Source organism: Micromys minutus (genome assembly GCF_963924665.1).
Source record: "Micromys minutus genome assembly, chromosome: 11".
Classification (NCBI taxonomy): Eukaryota; Metazoa; Chordata; class Mammalia; order Rodentia; family Muridae; genus Micromys; species Micromys minutus.
The window spans coordinates 52,194,570-52,215,375 of NC_137980.1; the positions used below are offsets into that span (position 1 = coordinate 52,194,570).

The following is a 20,806-nucleotide window of genomic DNA, read 5'->3' on the forward strand; positions in this document are numbered from 1 at the left end:
TCAAGTTCTGGGATTTCAGGTGAGTGCTACCAGGCCCGCTGTTCCCTTTTCATTTAAACAAACAGCATCATAGACCTATCGTTCTAAGCTTTGTTTTCTATTTCTTCATGTAACACACCTTGATATGTATTTGATATTAATAAACTGGCTCTGCAGGATGGCTCCGTGGGTAACGGTGCTTGCTACCAAGTCTAATGCTTTGAGTTCAATCTCTAGGATCTACACGGTGGGAGGAGAGATTCACTACCACAAACTGTTGTACCACACACAATAAACTTAAAAAAATATAAACATTTTGCTATTCCTCCCCAGGGATCATACTGTTACCTAACAAAACCTCTGCCGAAGGGCATGTAGACCTTTTTATTCAGACTTTGACTTTTAACGTCACCGCTCCCACGTGTGTACGTCTTTGGGCTAAATTCCTAGAAGTGTCGGGTCAAAGGCTGAGTTTGCTATTTTGTCAGCAGTTACCAGAGTGTAGTTTATGAAAGTTTCCAAATGCTATATCCTGGGAAGCTATTACCTCAAGGCCTTACCATGTACATTCATACTTTAAAGCATATGTATCTAAGTAAACTTAAAAAAGAAAAGCAAACATTACTGTTCTTCAAAGCATATGCAATGTAGAAAGGGCTTTCCACTGTCATCTGGCACTAATGAGACACCCTGCCCCCCACAGTTCTCTCCCTGTTCCCTTTCCATTGTGAAGGCATAAGAAAGCCAGTCACTAAGAGATCACAGCAGTGCTAAGCATGTATGTGTGAGAGAACAGACCTGTAAAATACATGAAGCAACAGCTGATGGATTGGAAAGGACAAACTGAGGATTTCGATAGCCTTTCATCATTTGCAAGAACGACTAAGCAGAGAATCAGCATCGAACTTAGTCAGCAGCGTGTAACTGATGTCTAGCTGATTCACGAAACAGCAACAGACTCAACATTTGTTTCGGGTGCTTGAAAAACACTCACAAAGATTGACCACACCCTGGGGGTTGTTTTCCTTTGTTTCTTGTTGTGATAGAAAAATATCCTTACCAAAGAAGTATAAGGCTCCATTTTCACTCACAGCTCACAGCACAGTTCATTCTAGAGGGAAACTCAAGGCAGTCGGAGCTTACACCAGCTGCCCACCTCACGTCCACAGTGAGAAACACCCAGTGGATTCACGCCTGCTAACATTCAGCTCCCTTCCTCCATCTCAGAGGTCCAGGGTCTCCTGCCCAGGAATGGTCCGACTAAAATGGGCCTTCCCACTTCAGCATCAACCTCTGTGATCCAGCTAATCCTCCTAGGCAGGCCCAGAGAACCAGCTCTGAACTAGCTTCAGAGTTTCTCAAGTTAAAAATCGACACGAACCATCACACAAGTCAAAATTCAAATCTCTTACAAATTGAAAAGAATTAAAATTATACAGAATGTATTCTCTAACCACAATGGAATTAAGCTAGAAATTAATGACAAAGCAATAATAGGAAAATGTCTGAACTTTCCAAAGCTAAGCAACACTTGTCTAAATAGTTCACAGGTAAAAAAAAAAAAAGCCACCAAGAATTTATTGCTGTGTACACTCACATGATGTGTGTGTGTGATATGTGTGTGTGATATTTGTGTGTATGTGTGTGTGATATGTGTAAGAGTGTGTGATATGTGTATGTGAGTATGTGTAATATGTGTATGATATGTGTGTGATATGTGTATGAGTATGTGTGTGATATGTGTAAGAGTGTGTGATATGTGTGTGTGAGTGTGTGTAATATGTGTATGATATGTGTGTGATATGTGTATGAGTATGTGTGTATGTGAGATATGTGTGTGAATGTGTGTGTGTGATATGTGTGTGAGTGTGTGTGTGAGCGTCAGCAAACCCATGCCACATGGCACATAGAGAAATCAGAGGAAAGCTTCAGGACTGGCTTCTCCTCTTCTACCTCCAAATAAGGATGTCTTGTTTCTGCTTCTCTTTGCAAATTTCCCCAAACTCCCAGGTAATTTTCCTGTCTCTACTGTTTACATTGTCAGAGAAATTTTGGGAATGAAGATGCATGAAATTCCACCACATCTAATTTTGTCTTGTGTATGGCCCTGTGTGGTCACTTGAAAACTAACCACAGGAGAATCTTTTTGTTTTTGTTTTGAGATTATATTATCCTCTTCCCTTTTTTCCCTCCAGCCATCCTACAAAACCACCTGGCACCTCAAATCTCTTCAATTTCATGGCCTATTTTTTCTTAATAGATAGATATCTATGTCTGTCTATCTATTGTCTGTCTGTCTGTTCATCCATCCATCCATCCATCTTTATTTCTAAATACATAAATAGAACTTACCAGGTCCATATAATTGTGCTTGTATGTGTATATTTTCAGGGCTGACTGATACTGGATAAGCAGTTGGTGTTTTCTTCCCTGGAAAGGGTATTTCTCCTAATCTCTGCCTTCCTTGGTTGCTTCTAGTTCTTTGTCTGGCCTTGAGAACTTGGTGAGTGTTCCTTCTTCTGTGTTAGCATCTCTCTTGGTATTATTCTTGTTCAGAATATGTTTAGGCAGGCATATTAGTGTGACCTCATGGAGGTAGCTGCTCTGCCATTTCTAGGACACACAATCCCACACCAAACTTCTTGTTTCTCTGGCTCATAAAATCTTTTCTCCTCCTCTTCCACAATCCCTGAGCCTTAGGTTGTGTTGGTTATAGATGTACAGTTGAGACTGAGGTCTACATTTCTTCATTCTGATCGATTCTAGTTTTCTGTAATGTAATCTTTCTTCCGTAGAGAGACGGTTCCTCAGTGGGGGTTGAGAATGACACTGACCGCAGTATAAGGATAAATATTTAGAATGTTGGGGATTAGGCCAGTTCAGCAGTGCCGTGGTGGTTGTAGATTCTCCTCCATGATCCGTGATGTCCTTAGCCTTGAGCAGTTAGCTAGGTTTCTAGTACCAGGCATGATTGTCCTCTTTCTGAATGGGCTGGACATCCACTTTGAGAGCTGTTGCTTGCTACCAAGGTGTTTGTGGCACCACTGCATCTTAGGGTGCAGGATTCTGCTAAACTTTGTTCTGGTTCTGGTAGGACTGCTGGTTCCTTCCTTCCTTAGAAAGCTTGCACAGTGCCTTCAGGTACCATGAAATTTAGTTCTCAGGGAGGAGGTTTTTAGGTCAGATTAAAAAAAAAAAAACCAAAAACCTTGGATTCTGGAAACTTGAGTTCAGAACCAATTCCATGAAGTTGTCCTCTGGCCTTGACATGCATGCTAAGACATCTGTACCCACACACATACACCACATACACACACTCAACAGTAATAATGTTATACAACAGTTTAAATGTTATACAAATAAAATAAGTCTCAAATCAAGGGCCAGCAAGATTGCTTAGTGGGCAAAGGTTTGCCACCTAGCCTGATGCTTTGAGTTTTATTCTTGGGATGCACATAAGTAAAATGAGAAAACCAAGTCTCACAAGTTGTCCATTTGCAAGCTCGGGTGACCTATGCATACAGAAATACACAAATAAACGAGTAAAAACAAATTTAATAAAAAATTGTAGCAGACAAAAACTGCTCAAATTTTTATTTGAGTAATTCAAAACTCTCAAGAAAGAAATGCCCAAGCCTAAATAGTTTCACTGGGGACTCCTACTAAAGATTAGAATTAACAGACGCGGGCTGGAGAGATGGCTCAGCGGTTAAGAGCACTGACTGCTCTTCCCAAGGTCCTGAGTTCAAATCCCAGCAACCACATGGTGGCTCACGACCATCTGTAATGAGATCTTATGCCTTCTGGTGTGTCTGAAGACAGCTACAGTGTACTTAAATATAATAAATAAATCTTAAAAAAATTAACAGAGGCTGGACAGAAGGCCCAGGGTTATGAATGATGACTGCTTTTGCACAGGACCCAGGTTTGATTTCCAGGTTGACCTGCATCAGGTGGGTCACAGTTACCTGTAATTCCAAAGGTCTGATTCCTTTGGCCTCCAAAGACCCCTGTACACAGGTGGTACATACATCTCACATAAGCACATACATGATATAAATACAAATAAGTGTTTTTCTTTTAAAAAAAGAGTTAATAGTTGTTCTGTATAGTCTCTTTTACAAAATAGAAGAAGAGGGAATACTTCTGTGTTTGTCAACTTTCTATCATATTAACAAAGGACTTTAGACAATCAACTTATCAGGAGAAAGGGTTATTTGGGCAAGGTAGCCCAAGGCTGTAATGTCAGTACTTGAGAAGCTGAGGCAGGAGGATTTCAAGTTTGAGGTGGGACAGGACTACATATTGAGTTCAAGGCTCGTCTGGACTATATAGTGACAGGAGGGGTGGGGGACAGAAGAGAGAAAAGAGAGAGGACAGAGGAGAAAAGAGAGGGAACAGTGTGTGTATGTGTGTGTGTGTGTGTGTGAACATGTGTGTGAGAGACTGATCAATTTAGGTTCATGGTTTTGTAATCGGAAATAGCGTGTGTGACAGTTGTTACAATAGAGGTCAATTAGCACAGATGGATATTGGATCTTTAGGTTGTGTTCTATTCATATAGTGTCCATCTGAGGTTACAATGGGTTAACAAGGACGGGGTGAGGAGAGGGAAAGAGGATGGGGTGGGCAAAGGCAGAGTGTCCTAGTTTGCTTTCTGTTGCTGTGATAAAGGGAAGAGTTTGTTTCAGCTTACACTTCCAGATATGCATCATTGAGGGAAGTCAGGGCAGGAAGTCAGGGCAGGAACCTGGAAGCAGGAACTGAAGCAGAAGCCATGGGTACCTTACAGGCTTGCTCAGCCTGCTGTCTTATACACCTCAGAACAAGTGACTCGGGGTGGCACCATGTCAGTCATTAAAGAAGATGCTTCCACAGGCCTGCCTATAGGTGATAGTGATGGAGGCATTGCCTTTATCCAGGTCCCTCTTTCCAGGTGACTCCAGTTTGTGCCAAGTTGTCAAAACAAACAAACAAACAACCCTGTCCAGGAAATAATACAGGTTGTTGACACTGTTATTGACTGTCCACCAGGATTAGACAGTTCTTTGTTACTGTTCTATTGCTATGAAGAGGTACCATAACCAAAGCAACTCTTATAAAAGAACAAATTTCTAAATAAATACACCATTTCCTTCCTTTCTTCCAACCACAGCTTCCCTCCCTCCTTCCCTCCCAGTACCTCCCTGCCTCCTACTGAATCTACTACTCCTGTTTCTTAAAAGAAAGAATTTGATTGTGGGCTTGGTTGCAGTCTCATAAGATTAGTCCATTATCATTGTGGTGGGGATATTTCAGGAGCATGGTGGTACTCATGGTGTTGGGGCAGTAGCTGAGACAGACAGACAGACAGACAGATAGAGGAGGGAGTTCATACTTGTTACTGTGAGCCTATAGCTGGAGGAGTCTACTATTGCTGAGCTAGATTAATATGTTGTCTCCTAAAATATTTACTTATACTCACAGAGTGGCACAGCCCTCAGTTTGGGTCAGAAAAAAAATCACTTTTTGCAGCAAAGCAACCATGGCTGGCTGAGGTGCTGAGTGTGACTGTTGAACGCTCAGCTGTCAGCTCATACCACCCTCTTCTCGAAGCTCCTCCGTGGAGCAGCACAGAAGGAGCAGAAAGAATATAAGAACCGGATAAAGGGGAGGACAGGACCGGATCCCTGGCAACGTTCAGTCCTGGATGAAGGAGGGGCCCTGGGATGTTGCTAAAATTCCTTCCAAAAGACAGAAGCAAAATCTAGTCCTTCCCCCGACCCCAAATAAACTGAGGCAGGATTCTGGCTGAAGATCACTCTGGGGGAACCAATGAGTTCACTGAGCTTCCTGACAAAGCTCACACAGGCCAGGGGTTACTTACAGGGGTGTGGATGATCCCAAAAGGCCACACCTGGAAAGCCTCTATCCTGCAGGAATGAGGGTTTCTCCGGTAGCCAGGTAGCTGGAGCCCACTTCCTGGGTAAGCCATGTTCAACAGGGAGAATTACATGTAACAGGTGGTAGGGTGCAGCTAGATACTCAGGAGAGGGTCTTGTGACCCTCCTTGCTACTCTGTGAGGAAACAGACAAGTCCAACCGGGGCAAACTTTTTACAAAGGGGCTAGCTGAACTCCCCAGAGATGGTATTTGCACATAATATGGGGCCTGCTTCTTTCCTGAAAGTTACTGAGAGTTTTAGCTACTGAGAGAGAAGTCACATTCCTCAGGGGTATAGCTACTGGCCAGTTATCGCCTGTGGGTAGCTCCTCAGTCATTTCCATGTGAGCAGGCTGTGACTCACCAAAAAAGGATGTTGAGGAGGGGGTGGTGGCAAGCAAGGAAAGGAGGGCAGAGGGCGTAATTTTCTAATTTTTCTTTCTTTCTTTTTGAGATTAGGGCCTCACTCTGTAGTCCAGGCTGACCTAGAACTAATTAGACCCAGACTGGCCTCGAACTTAGGAAAATCCTCTAGTGTGGGGATTACCACTAGGCCCAGCTCTTCACTTTTATCTTGCGTGTTGTACTCCTGAAGCAGTCAAGGCTCAGGGAACTACATTGGTTAGAGCCTGAGAGTTCTGCCTTGTTTTGATCTCCGATTCACTGGCTGGACGAATGGGAGAAGAACCGCCTCTCTCCACGCTCCGTCCCAGTCGGGTGCCAGGGTTCCAAAGGCCACAGTGCATAACATTTATGATTTTTGAGGCAGAGATCGAAGTTCAGCCTGCTCCCGCTCGGATCAGTGCCGCGAGCTAGGCTCCGCCTCCACGTTTCAGCCCCCGGCAGGACTCATGAATATTCAAATAAGAAGATATTTAAAGACGCCGGCGCCAGGCGTAGCTCTCTGCCCCGCGCCGCCCGGCCCCCTTCACTGAGTTCATCACTCCTAGCGGAAGCGTCGCCAACATGTCTGAAAAACTGCCCTACAAAGTCGGTGAGTCCCAAGGGTTCAGTCCTCCACGGCAACTCGGCTCCCGTCCTGGGTTTGTTGTGAGTACGGATCTGCGTCTTGATTTGGTGGCGGCCTCGGGGCGCCCGGGACCCTTAGACTCGCTGGCTTGGCCGCGCAGGTTCCTGGGGACTGGAGTCCACAAGCCGCCGAGAGTCTGAAGTGGGAAGCGGCCAAGGACTACGAGTTCCGTCGTGCCTCGCGGCAGGCGCCCTGAGCGGTAGCGCGGGCTGCGATCCCTGGTCGGGCAGCGTGCTCCTCGCGGAGAGACTGACCCTTGGGAAGCAGCCCTAGAGGCCCTGGCCCTGGGGTTTGGCCGCTTGGGTGGACCCTAGTAAGGGCCCACCGTCGTCTGGGCCTTGAGCAGGGCTAGAGAGAGCATTGGTGCTCCAGGTGCTAATGAGGAAAGGCCTGAAAACGGCCAGTCCTGGTGCATTGGGGACTTACGGTCAGATAGTTCAGTCTGTGGGGATATCTAGTGGATGACAGAAAATTTGGAGTGGTTAGAAATTACTGTTAATTTTGTCCCGATTATAGAACGCTGTCTTGAGTAAACACACCTGCACTTAAGCGTTTACAGTGGGATGGGCACTGCCTTCTAGCTTTATTCGAGACTAACCCGTTTTATTACCGTAGCTCTCTATGGAAGGAACGATTTTACATTTACGATGGAAATCCAGAGGTATAAAGGTCATTTTCCCAGAATCTTGTAACTGGAAAGTGGTCCGCTAGAATTTGGACCCAGGACATCATGACCTATAGGCTCATTCTTTCACTGTTGTCTGTATGCAAGGGAATACACTGGAATCAACCCTAATGAATTGAACCCCAGAATAGCTAGTGTTCTTCACCATTAAGCCATCTCTCCAGCCCCTCACCTTTCAGTTGTGTTTGAGCATATATACTGAGCCTGGATCTTGGTGTGAGCCTTCCAGGTTAATTACCTTTGCTTACACCCTGCGATGGGAGGGATCTCTGTGTCTGAGCAGCTACTGAGGAGAATCAAGTGGAGACAGAAACAGTTGGTAGACTGTGGGGTTTGAAGCACAGCTAAGGATTAGGATTTTAGATTTTTAAAAAGTTGCCCACTGGGTTGTAACGAGAAGCATATGTGGGCACTAAAGGGACTGAAGCTTGCTTTGTTGGTTCAGTTGAGAAGTAAGGCTTTAGATAAGGGTGAGATATTCAGTCAAGGCCATTATGATGGAGATGGGGTATGGTGGCCCACATCTTTAGCCTCTGTTCACGGGAGGTAGTTATCTGTGAGTTTGCTGCTAGGCTGCTCCACATGGCATGTTTCAGGACAACCAGAGCTCTACAATAGGCTCTGTCTCAAAACCATGCTGACAGGCCAAAATGGGAATGAGAAATTTTACAAGGTTTTGGCTGGAGTGGTTGGTTGAGTGGTGGTTTTATTTCCTAACATGGGAAGATTGAGGGTGTTAGGCCAGGGAGTCTTGAGGGCTCATACGCTAATTGGACATAAGTCTAGAGGTGCTAAGTCAGCAGTTGGATCATGAGTAGCAAATTCCTGGGAGAAGTTTGCACTGGAGGTAAATACGTGGGAGTAATCTGCACAGGGAAGGTATTCAGAATCATACAGCATTGGAGAAAAGCTACTATGGGTCCCTGAGGGTTCCTGGAGTTTGCCAGATGAAGAGCAGCCAGGAAGGTAGGAGGAAAAGCACAAGAGCGAATCAGATGCCAAGGAAAGAAAGCATGTCAGAAATGAGGGAGTCATTAGTGGGGCCCCTGCTCCTGTGAGAAACCTGAGCATGGGTAATTACTTCAGTGGCACCCAGTTACCAAGGTGATCAATGCAACGGGAAGATCTGAAGGAGTGAGAACATGGTCGGGGACCAGGGACAGCTCATCTTTTGCAACAGACAAGAATGTCTAGTTAACCACAGATGGAGTTTGTGACTGGAAAGTGAGTGATTCTGAACCCTCAGTGGATTGTGACAATATGTTGTCAAGTTGATGGGGAAAGATGTTTAGAGAAAGAAGGAAAGTAAATTTACTGTGGTAGGGTTGCTGGGATGTGCCAGGTTTCCCTCAAGTTTCACATCATAGACAGCAAGGTGCCTTCCTGTCTTTCTCCTGCCTGCTTCATTGGCTTAGGTGCAGTGGAGGGCTGGTACAGAGGTGGGAACTTTGCTGTTTGGTGGCTGTTTTTGAGACTAGGTCTCTGTGAAGCTTAGGGTGGCCTCAGAATCATGACAGTCTTTGTAACTCAGCTTTTCTAGTGCTTGGATTATAGGCATGAAGCCACTCACCCTAGCTTTAAGTTGGAGCTTTGCCTAGCCAGTCATCAGAGTCTAAGAGAGCTGGGGATGGACAACGAGGTGGAGATCATGAAGAGAACACTAGAATTTGATAAAAACGAACAGTTTATAGATTCTAAGTTGGCTGCTTCCTCTTGGAGTCGGGAATGTATAGGGAGGAGGGACGCGGTCAGAGGTGGCATTTGGAACACAGACTTCTGAAGGGGCTCTAATTGTTGATGAGGTGTTGGCGTATGTTTGTATGTGATGAAGGAGCTGTGTTTGTGTGAGTGAGCCCTTCATAAGGTGAATGTTGATCTTGGGAACCAAGGTGCTGCAGGTTGACCTCGGGGCCTTGACCATACCTTAACTGCTCTTTCGAGATTATTTAATGCAATTTAGGAAACAGAATAATGTATTGTTGTTTTGTTGTTATTTATTATTATTGAGACAGGGTCTCGTGTAGCCCAGGTTGGCCTCGAACTTGCTAGGAAGTCAAGGATTTCTTCCTCTTGCCTCCATTTCCCAAGTACTGGAGTTACAGGCATGTTCTACCACTCTTGGCCTGTTTAGTTGTTAAATTATTAAACTTCTGTAGCAGCTTCCTCTCTGCTTCACCCTCCATTTCTTAGGGTGACTTGGAAGATCTAAGGTCACCTAAAGATAAAAGTCATGGGGCTGGGAAGATGGCTCCGTTGGTAAACTTGCCTGTCTTCAGAAGCATGAAAACGTGAGTTCAGATTCTCAGCCCCCATGTAAGACCGCAAACATATCATCTCCGTGCTGATGAGGCAGAGGCAGGAGGTCCTGTCTCAAGAAAGAAGACAGAGAAGCTGAGAAAGACACTTGACAGTGGCCTCTAGTCTCTCTACACACACTCATGCATAAGACAGGCTGTGGTCCTTTCATTTAAAGAAAAACACACTTGCTGGATTTGATTTTTCTGGGGAAGTGACCTAAAGGTTTTGTTGCTGGAATTTCCTGCCCTAATAAGCCTGTATGAAAGACACACAATTTAGATATATTAATTATACACCATATGCCTAGATTGAGCAGATCTAGTCCTATTCTTATTCCCCAGTTCTAAGACCCATCTCAGTTTTCTCCTCCCCTTTCTCCATCTTCTCTTCTCCCCCTCCCTGCCGTCCCTCTCGAGCCTCCAGTCCCACGTTGGCAGGTGTCTGTGGAAAGGACCGACGGTGTGAGATTCTCGGTTCTAGAGCTGTTTTTCTAAGGGGTACTTCTCTTTGTTGTGAGTGTCAGATTGTCCAGCCTGAAGACTGTGGGATTACACTTGGGTTGGTCCTTATAAGGACCTCCTGGTTGATGGGAGGAGGTTGCTCGTGTAACTTATCCTTCCTGTTCCTACAGCGGACATCGGACTGGCTGCCTGGGGACGGAAGGCCCTGGACATAGCTGAGAATGAGATGCCAGGTTTGATGCGCATGCGGGAGATGTACTCAGCCTCCAAGCCACTGAAGGGTGCTCGCATCGCTGGCTGCCTGCACATGACTGTGGAGACTGCTGTCCTCATCGAGACTCTCGTGGCCCTGGGGGCTGAGGTGAGGCCCACAGCTCTCTGACTCCTTTGAGTTGCTGCCCCTCTCTGGGCTCAGCCATGGGTGAAGACTGTACTCGTAGGGAGACCTAGCTTACAGAGCCTTTTCTGGTCACCTTGGTTTTCTCTCCATTTCCCACTGCTGCTGTCTCCAAGGGTAAATAAATAGTTTTTAGTGTATTTCTCCAGTTGGGGGGTGGGGGGGATAGCTTTTTTCGGACTGCTCAATACACCTTCCTGCCTGAGGGTGTAGAAGAAGACAGGGGTAAAATAAGCCCCTCCCCCATGTCCCCTTTAGTCCTCCAAAAGCACTCTCATTGGCCTTCCTTGGGCCAAGTGCATTCTGGACAGTCATGTCGCTAGAAAGGTAGGGTGCTTTGATTGGTTTAGCCTGAATCATGTATAGTAAGATCTCAAGGAGAAGGGGGCCTGGTAGAGTAGGACAGCCAAAAGTCAGTACTTGAGGGCTTGTTTTGGGGACAGCATCCCACTGTGTCCTATCGAGTTCAGGTTGGGCTTGAGCTGTCTTTCTACCTCAGCCTCCCAAGTACTGAGATTTAAATGTTCATACCCATCTCCGTTGACCTTTTTTAGATTTGCTCTTATTTTATGTGTATGGCTGTTTTGCCCACATGTACATCTGTGTACCACTTGCTTCCAGTGCTTGGGCAGGCTAGGAGAGGGTGTCAGATTCCCTACCACTGGAGTTACCCATAGCTGTGAGCCACCATGTTGGGGCTGGGAATTGAACCTGGGTCCTGGATAAGCAGCCAGTGCTCCTAACCACTGACTCTCTCCAGCTCCCATTGCCATATTTTATTTTCAATATTTAGCTTGCTGGCGGTCTGGTCTGGTAGCTTTGAGTGCTGCCTGTGTGGTGAGGCACTCACTACATGTGCAAGCTTGACGTGAACCCACAGTCTTATGTATATGTCCAAGTATTGGTATAAGTCACTTGGAGATCAAGTTCACAGTCCAGACACACTTAGTTTCCTGTCCTCCTGGTCCTGAAGTTGTTGCCACATCAGATGTCTCCTTGTTTACATAGCACTAGAGTGTCACATACATGCCTGGTCCCCACAGAGGCCAGACAGGGTGTCTGATCTCTGGAATTGGAGTTATAGGTGGTTGTAAGTTTCATTGTGGGTGCTAAGAACTGACCCTGGGTCCTCTAGAAGAGCAGAAGGTGCTCTTAACTGCTGAGCCATCTGTCCAGTTGTTTGTGTGTGTGTGTGAATTGAGTCAAAATCTCGATGTTATAACTCAGGCTGGACAGGAACTCCCCGTACAGCTTGAGGTGGTCTTGAACGTTGATCTTGACACTGCATCCTGAATTCTAGGATTGTAGGTATGCCATCATGCCTGCGTCAGTGATTTTTCGGCTTTTATTTTGTTTTAAAGCACTGGTGGTGTCTTGTAGCCTTGGATTTAGGGCTTTCCTTTCTCTGTCCTTAACATCGGTGTCTCCTATTTGCTAGTGACCAACGGCCTTGTTTTCCCGGCCTTCTAGGTGCGGTGGTCCAGTTGCAACATCTTCTCTACCCAGGACCATGCAGCAGCTGCCATTGCCAAGGCTGGCATTCCAGGTGAGAGGCGGGGTCTCTGCTTTCCTGAATCCTGTAGTAATAAACTTCCACATGCTAGAGAGGATCTTAGCCTAGTGACTCCGTGCCAAGAGCAGCTTTGCCCTCCTACCTCGTCTCAGTCCCATGGGTACCCACTGAGCTGTGTTGTATCCAAGAGAAGAATCTTAGGATTGGGAGCCAAATGGTGTGGAGTGTAGGGGGTTCTTAGAGGAACTCTGGGTCATTTTCTAAAGAACTGTCTAGGTGTAAGGCAGAAGGAGAGTCTCAGAGGTGCACTGGCTGAGGTCCAGTCTAGGAACACGAGAAGATCAGGGATCAAGAGCAAAGACTTTGTCTCAAACTGCTGCAGAATGTGCATGTCTTTCTGGCCTGCAAGCAGGGACTTGTTAGATTCAGTGGTTATTAAATAAAATACAGAGATCTTCATCAGGGGGCAGGAGAGATCTTTCAGCAGTTAAGAATACTGGCTGTTCTTCCAGAGTATCTGGGTTTGATTCCTACCATCCACATGGCAGCTCACAACCATCTGTAACTCCAGACCTGGAGATCTAATATCCTCTCTGGCTTCCTCAGGCTACCAGGCAAAGACATGGCATGCTTGCAGACAGAACACTTGAAGGTTTGGTAATGGTGGTGGGAATCCTAGTCAGCTATAGGTAGAGGGGCAGAGGGAAGGGGCTCTCTATGGCCTCACAGGGCTCAATGGCCTGTCAGCTGCTCTCCCGCCTTGGCTAGGCTTGGCAGCCCTCGTTCAGAAGAGGCTTTGCTTTCTACAGCATTATCTTCTATATTGTGGGGAGGGAGGCAGCTGGCTGATTGGCTGGTGTCCTGTGCAAACAGGAGATGCTTGTGAGCCCCACACCTGTGTAGTTGCACACTCTGAGGTGCACTTACCTGCCAACACCCGTGTTTCAGGTGCTGCTTCAGAGCGCTGTGCTGTGATGCACATCCTAGTCCCTCTCGGAGGTTTCTGTGAACGGTGCTGGCAGTGCCTCCTTACTGTGTTTGCAAGAGTGAACATGAGATTGGGGCACGAGACAGTTAAGGAACCTGACACAGAAAATACTTCTTGAGTAGTAGCTTCTTCTGGGGCACTGTGGCTAGACATCACCTGAAACTCATCATGGAGACTGCCAGGCCCTTAAGACCTTTCAGTGAAAAACAAATTCAGGGTCCTTCTTGATGGTGCCCAGTGATTAGGACATCCCTTTGGGTGGAGTCCTGTTCTATGTGGGCCAATATCCTACTCCATGGAGCCCAGGCAGGAGGAGATACAAAAGGGAATAATTATTTCTAGACACCTATATTTAGGACTGTATGTGGCCTCTGTCTCACTTGACTTACACTATTGCAAGCCCCATTTACAGAAGAGGTAAAGTGAAAATTTTCAGTCACCTATCTGGGTTTGAGCTTAGATCTGTCTAGCTTCTAGCTGTGCTATTCCCACTGTTGTGTGTACAGGGGCTGGGAAGGAGATGGTATTGGCTTTGTTGATGAAGTTCTCTGGAGCCTCCCTGCCAGCTTCTCATGTGCCACTTACCCTGCAGTGTTTGCCTGGAAGGGCGAGACAGATGAGGAGTACCTGTGGTGCATTGAGCAGACGCTGCACTTCAAGGATGGACCCCTCAACATGATTCTGGATGATGGTGGCGACCTTACTAACCTCATCCACACCAAATACCCACAGCTCCTGTCAGGTGAGCAGGTAGGGTGGGTACTAGTAGCCTGAAGGTATCTTGTTCCTTCATAGACATGAGGTAGTGGACCTGGCAGAACTCCCAGATCTTAGGGCTGGTGGGCAGGAGGTTCCTGCAGGCACTGGCTTTCTGACTTGTGAAGGCAGGGTTACTGAGGGTGGGGGCAGGGCTAGCTGAGTATGTAAGTCACAGCCAGTGTAAGGCAGGGCTTTGCTGACGGTGACAGGGAGGAGAGGGAGGAAGGAAAAGACTGACTGTATAAAAACTTAGCACGCCCTACTGGCAAATGAAGGAAGCCTTCTCTTGAGAGTATTGTCGGATGCGATGGGACAGTGGTGACGGGAGGTATGGGGAACGGAAGTCATTAGTCTGGTAGGACTGTGGATAGAGGGCATCAGATGATACCTCCCTGGGTGACTGGATGTGACAGGACTGGTGATGGGAGGTATGGGGAACAGAAGTCATCAGTCTGGTAGGACTGTGAATAGAGGGCATCAGATGATACCCGACTGGGTGGACCTTACAGTCAGGTACAGAGAGATGGGAACAAGGGAGAGGGGACACAGGGAGTGAAAAGGGCTTGGGTAGAGATGTATTCTCTGTTGCTCTTCCTCTTGCTCAGGCATCCGAGGTATCTCTGAGGAGACCACGACTGGGGTCCACAACCTCTACAAGATGATGGCCAATGGGATACTGAAGGTGCCTGCCATCAATGTCAACGATTCCGTCACCAAGGTGAGCCCTGGGGTAGTGCCATCTCTAGCTGTTGGTGCTCAGTGAGCTTAGAAGTGAGTCTCTGATGAAAGGTGTCCAGGAAGGGTATGGCTGGGACATGAAGCTCTTGTCTGAGAGGGACACAGCTGCTTCAGGAATACCATGGCTTTGATCATCAAGAGCTGTAAAGTTAGGCAACCTGCCCTAGGCATTTAGAAAAGCTTTAGAAAGGCTTCTAGACCAGCAGAGAAAAACTGGGGAAATGGTCTTGGAGCTGATGAGGATGAGGGACTTATTGGAGAAGATTCTTAGTGGGTCAGCCCAGGCTGGCAGGGGGTCTCAGCCCAGCCTGTGGGATGCCTGGTCTCAGGGCATTCATTACCTGCCCCCATTGTCCCCTTGCTCCCTCTCCTTTCAGAGCAAGTTTGACAACCTCTATGGCTGCCGGGAGTCCCTCATAGATGGCATCAAACGGGCCACAGATGTGATGATTGCGGGCAAGGTGGCAGTGGTAGCAGGCTATGGTGATGTGGGCAAGGGTTGTGCCCAGGCCCTGAGGGGTTTCGGGGCTCGAGTCATCATCACCGAGATTGACCCCATCAATGCACTGCAGGCTGCCATGGAGGGTATGATCGGGTAAGGGTCGGCTGTTGGGGTTCGAGGAGAGTGAGGCCAATGATGACACATGCTTAATGTCTCCAGGCTATGAGGTAACCACCATGGACGAGGCCTGTAAGGAGGGCAACATCTTTGTCACCACCACAGGCTGTGTTGATATCATCCTTGGCAGGTAGGTACCGGGTGGGAATCCTAGGGAGCAGAGAGGACATGGCTTGGGACTGCTCTTGGGCTCTGGTCCCTCACGGGGTTGGGTTCCCTTATAGGCACTTTGAACAGATGAAGGATGATGCCATTGTTTGTAACATCGGACACTTTGATGTGGAGATCGATGTGAAGTGGCTCAGTGAGAACGCCGTGGAGAAGGTGAACATCAAGCCCCAGGTGAGAAGCCCCAGCTTCCCCGGGGCTGGCAGTGAAGGGCTGAGGAGGAGGAGCAGGCTTGTTGGCTGCCTAAAGAGGGGTGTGTGCACTGGAGAAGCCTGGTCAGAGCTGGGCAGGCATGCTGGCAGCCAAAGAGCATGAGCTGAACTGGCAGCAGGGTCAGGATGGGGGAGGACATTGCATGTCTGTCTGCAGAGTAGGCCTGTCCTGAGAGAAAGGACAGCTCTGCCGAACAGCACTGAGTTCTCTTAGGTATGTGCAATTTTTTAATTTAGGTTTTTATTTATTGTTGGTTTATTTATTTATTACTATAAGTAAATCTTATTTGTTTATTTCTATAAGAGTAATATCTGATTATAAGAATAATGTTCCTTGAAAACTTTTTAAAAGGTTTGTTTATATATTTTATGTATATATGAGAACTCTATCTGCATGTACATCTGGAAGCTAGAAAAGGGCCTCAAACCCTTGTATCAGGGGTTGTGAGCCACCATGTGGTCGCTGGGAATTGAACTCAGGACCTCTGAGAGAGCAGACAGTATTTTTAACCGTTGAGCCATCTCTCTAGCCCTTAACTGTTTTAAGTTAAGCTCTTTTCTGCATTGGAGCACTCTGTTATCAAGTGAGCCATATCCCCAGCCCTGCATTCAACCATATACAACACGTGTATATACGTTTTACTTAACCATTTTATGCGTGTGCTACGTATGTAAGCACATGCATACTTACCTGTGGAGGGAAGAGGACAGCTTGCCAGTTGACTCTCTACTCTGGCTCTGGGATTGAGCTTAGGCTTGGCGGCAAGCAGCTTTACCTGCTGAGCCATCTCCCCATCCTGCGGTCAGGTTTGCAATGGCAGTTGAGAGCATGAGATCTGGCCTCAGATTGCCGAGGCTCAAATTGCAGCCACTTGGGAGAGTGCGACTTTGAACAGATGACTCGATCTTGTAAACTTCAGTCCAAAAAGGGGAAGGTGAATGCTTCAATGATTATCGTATGTGTAAAGGACTAAGTACAGAGTATGTGACAGTAATAATCCTGCTAGCTGCCACCTCCTGAATACCCACAGAATGCCGAGTGCTTTGTACGTCTGGGTTCATTAAGTTCTCACAAGACTTGTTAGGAAATTGGCTACTCTTAATTGTGTGTGCTAGCTCTGAAGGGTGGTGGTTTGGGGGGCATTCCAGGCCATCTTGTGCAGCATAGGAGGTAAACAGAGGCATGGGCAGTGCCCACTACCTTACTGTTGTCCTGGGCCCTTGCAGGTGGACCGCTACCGGCTAAAGAATGGGCACCGCATCATCTTGCTGGCTGAAGGCCGTCTGGTCAACCTGGGTTGTGCCATGGGCCACCCCAGCTTTGTGATGAGCAATTCCTTCACGAACCAGGTGATGGCACAGATTGAGCTGTGGACCCACCCAGATAAATACCCCGTTGGGGTTCACTTTCTGCCTAAGAAGGTAGGTGCATGACTTTACTGTAAGCCAAAGCTTATGTGCTGGTTCCTGGACTCCCCGTATGGGCTTGCTAAAGTTTATAAAGATATGTCTGTCTGCTCTCTTATGTCATCCAGAGTCCTCAGTGCTCCCTGGAGCACACACACACACAGTGGCACTGGCTGTGGAATGTGACTCACTGGGTTTAGAGCTGTGTCTCCCTTTCTCATCTTAAATGAAGGCAAGAGTGCTTTCCTTAGTGATGGAGGGCATCTGCCACATGTTTGCAAACAATGGCAGGAAGTTGGTAAAGTAGGCTGAGGGAAACTGAAAAGTTGAAGAATACAGGAAAGGGGTCTTTGTCACACACCAGCTCAGCTCACAGTTCCAGTGAACTAGGCTTCTGAGCTCTGAAGAGAAGTCATGTGTTAAGGTTTTGATATGAAATAATTTAAAAATATACACAACACATTGTAGATAGGCTGGAGAGATGGCTCAGTGGTTAGGAACACTGACTGCTCTTCCAGTGGTCCTGAGTTCAAATCTCAGCAACCACATGGTGTCTCACAACCCTCTGTAATGGGATCTGATGCCCTCTTCTGGTGCGTTTGAGGACAGCTACAGTGTACTTATATATAATAAATAAATCTTAAAAAAATAAGACACATGATCTAGGTATTTAAAAAAATGGATAAGCCCCATTTGGTTTGTTCATCTGTTTGGTTTTTAGACAGGATCTTATAGCCCTGACTAACCTGGAACTTGGTATGTAGACCAGGCTGGCCTTGACTCGGGTCTGTCTGCTTCTGCCTCCTGAGACATGGGATTCAAAGCACAAGCCTCCATGCCAGTCTTGGGTTGTTGTTCATTTTTGTGGTGGACAGGGAGCTCGGGTCCTCATACTGCTGCACAAATGCCCCTTAGAGCATCCCTAGTACTTAGCTGGGTCAACGGGGCACATTTCTGTAGGTTTATTAGGTTCCTTACTTAATGATAACAGTGGTTACCATTTACTAACAATCTGAGTGTCACTGATCCTTATGACAGCTTCAAAAAGTGGGTGTTTGTTATGTGTGCCCTACACATGAGACCAAGGGTTAGAGGCTGGTGTGCCCTTAGGAGTTTTTGGAAACCCAGCTCTAACTGCCCAGGTGGTCAGTAGCACACTGGTACAGGGCGCGGTGAGAAGGCAGGCATCCTGAGGAGACTGCCTGGGCATAGGAGGCTTTCCTTCCACTTCTAATATGGATTCCAGGTTAGGCCCATCTTGCATCTAGCTTGAACCCAGTATCACTTTCTTTAGGCTCTTCTTCTGTTTAATGGGCGTTATCCTTTCCTTCCCGTTCCTTGGGAACGTCTGTGATGCTCTGGGGAACAGTGGACATAATGCCTTAGGAATGTAAAAGCCCTGTGGGCTGGGCTATAGTCCATTGTCCTGCCATCAGGTAGGACTTGGTAGAGAGTGTCCCTGTTGATAACAAAATATGCCCTGTTCTTCCAGGAAGCACTGTGGTTAGCTGCTTTATCAGAGGGGGTGAGGAAATGGAATGGGTGCCAGCAGAATGATCTGATGGGTGTGCATGGCCGTGGACTGGAGCCCTGGATGGCCCTGAGGAGAAGGGGATGTAACGAGGGCAGTGCTGCTTGCCTGCCTGTCAGCAGTTTGTTGGCTAGATGCAGGTGAGGGTTCTAGAGCAGGAGGTTAACTCCGGCTTTTTCTCTTTCTCCCCAGCTGGATGAGGCAGTGGCTGAAGCCCACCTGGGCAAGCTGAATGTGAAGCTGACCAAGCTGACTGAGAAGCAGGCTCAGTACCTGTGCATGCCCATCAATGGCCCCTTCAAGCCCGATCACTACCGCTACTGAGAGCTGGGACTGCCCTTCACCTTCCAGCTGCCATCTTGTTCCGGGCCCTACCTCTCGATCCCAAGAGCAAATGTCACCAACTTTGCAGTTGCTCTGACAGTGTTTTCCCCTCGCCCCCTCCACTGTGGCTGGTCTTTCTTGTATATCTTTCTGGTGTGTCCCTCATACTGTTCCCTGTGTGGCGGGGCGGGACAGAGAGGTACCTGGGGGCATCCACAGAGAATGTGAGCTCAGAAGTCCTGGAAGTCCTGAGGCAGGATGTTGCTAGTGGTGGTCACAAGCCCACGCACCTTACTCTCCAGATCCTCACTTGGTCTTTAGATTTGTGTGCTTGGTTAACAGATCCGCTGGTTTCTCAGCCCAGGACCCAAGAAGGAGCTCTGACTACCAAAGCGTAGGAAGCACTGAAGGCTCCTGAGAGCTTGGCCCTTTCACTGTTGGGTCGTCTCTTAAACCTCATAGTACGAGTTGCTACTTTTGGTCCCTGTTTCACAAGGGTTAGAATAGATTTACCAAGAAAGGGCAAGTGACAGAGACTGAAAGGGGCTGGAAGCACAAACAGGAAAAGGCCTGTCACTGCTGTATAATTGATGGTTCCTATCACAAGCCTGGATCATAAACATTAATTTGTTCTATAATGTTTATATACTATTTACAATGTTAACAAAGGAAGGTGGGTAAAATGCAGTTTCTAGTGCCTAAAGAATTTGGGCCCTTTATTAAATTCTGAGTGTGTGGTATGTGTGTGTGTGTGTGCGCAGATACCGTATCTGTTCCCATCACTCACCCGTACTGCTCTGATCCTTCACTGAACCTGCTAGGCTCTTTCTGCTCTCCCCAGTTCCTCACCCCAGTGCTGGGGTTAGAGTCGAACATGGCCATGTGTAGCTGTTTTTACAAGTGCAAATGGTCTTGCCCACTGAACCATCTCTTCGGGGATCTCATAATATGACTCACACAAAAAAGTGTGGGAAGGGCAGGACAAATGGGTCAGTGGTCAGTCTGCTTTTCCAGAGGTCCTGAGTTCAATTCCCAGCAAACACATGGTGGCTCACAACCGTCTATACCGAGGTCTGGTGCCCTCTTCTGGCCTGCAGGTGTACATGCAGGCAGAACGCTTTATCCATAAAAAGTATGGGAAAGTGAGCTGCCTCTTGTTTGCCCGGGAGATCAATTTACTGAATCCATTTGACCATTGAAAGCAAATAAAAACAAGCCCCATACACAGGATGGCAAGAAGCTGTTCCAAGGACCCTCTGCTAATGAAGAGTCTGTTGAAATGCTAGGAAGTGTGAGGGCTGAACATGGGTGGCTGGGGTGTTGATGTAAAGTCAGGTTCTCAAAGGGAGTTCTAGGACAGCCAGGACAGAGAGACCCTCCCTTAAACAGCAACGGTCTAAAGTGCCTCAGGCTGGCAAACTATAGCCAAAGTGACTCCATTTCTGCTCTTCCTGCCAGTGTGATGTGAACACAGGTGTGTAGGTCAGAGGCTAGCCTTGTGAGGTCCACTCACCTTCTATCTGTATGTGGGCTCAGGCTTGTACAGCCACCTCCACCCCCAGCTCCTCGCCTGACTGAGCTGACTGTCACAGGCCCAGAGACTGGAAGTGCTCTTTCCTGTGCCACTTCACTGCCCCATGTGTAACTGAAAGTGCATCACCTTTCAGTAGATGAGGACTACTTTGCTGAAAATAATTTATAAATTTTGGCAAATTCAAAGTTGGATCCACTTCTCAAGTGATCACCATAAAATGACAAAATAATCCGGTCTGACT

At 47.2% G+C, this 20,806-nt stretch overlaps 1 protein-coding gene across 1 annotated transcript; it reads left to right on the forward strand.

Moving 5' to 3' along the window:
• Nucleotides 1-6,775: 6,775 nt before the first annotated feature.
• Nucleotides 6,776-19,771, forward strand: AHCY (adenosylhomocysteinase). The gene is made up of 10 exons (XM_080925664.1): nucleotides 6,776-6,895; nucleotides 10,546-10,736; nucleotides 12,243-12,318; nucleotides 13,866-14,015; nucleotides 14,638-14,750; nucleotides 15,148-15,355; nucleotides 15,432-15,519; nucleotides 15,614-15,731; nucleotides 16,997-17,191; nucleotides 18,900-19,771. Exons 1-10 carry the CDS (start codon nucleotides 6,868-6,870, stop codon nucleotides 19,029-19,031), a joined length of 1,299 nt encoding a protein of 432 aa, XP_080781790.1. The 5' UTR covers nucleotides 6,776-6,867; the 3' UTR covers nucleotides 19,032-19,771.
• Nucleotides 19,772-20,806: the final 1,035 nt, after the last annotated feature.

Coding starts and splice junctions, on each gene's coding strand:
- AHCY (XM_080925664.1), top strand. CDS start 6,868: ATGTCTGAAAAACTGCCCTACAAAGTCG. Junction 10,737..12,242: donor TCGTGGCCCTGGGGGCTGAG/GTGAGGCCCACA, acceptor CCGGCCTTCTAG/GTGCGGTGGTCCAGTTGCAA. Junction 15,732..16,996: donor AGGTGAACATCAAGCCCCAG/GTGAGAAGCCCC, acceptor GGGCCCTTGCAG/GTGGACCGCTACCGGCTAAA.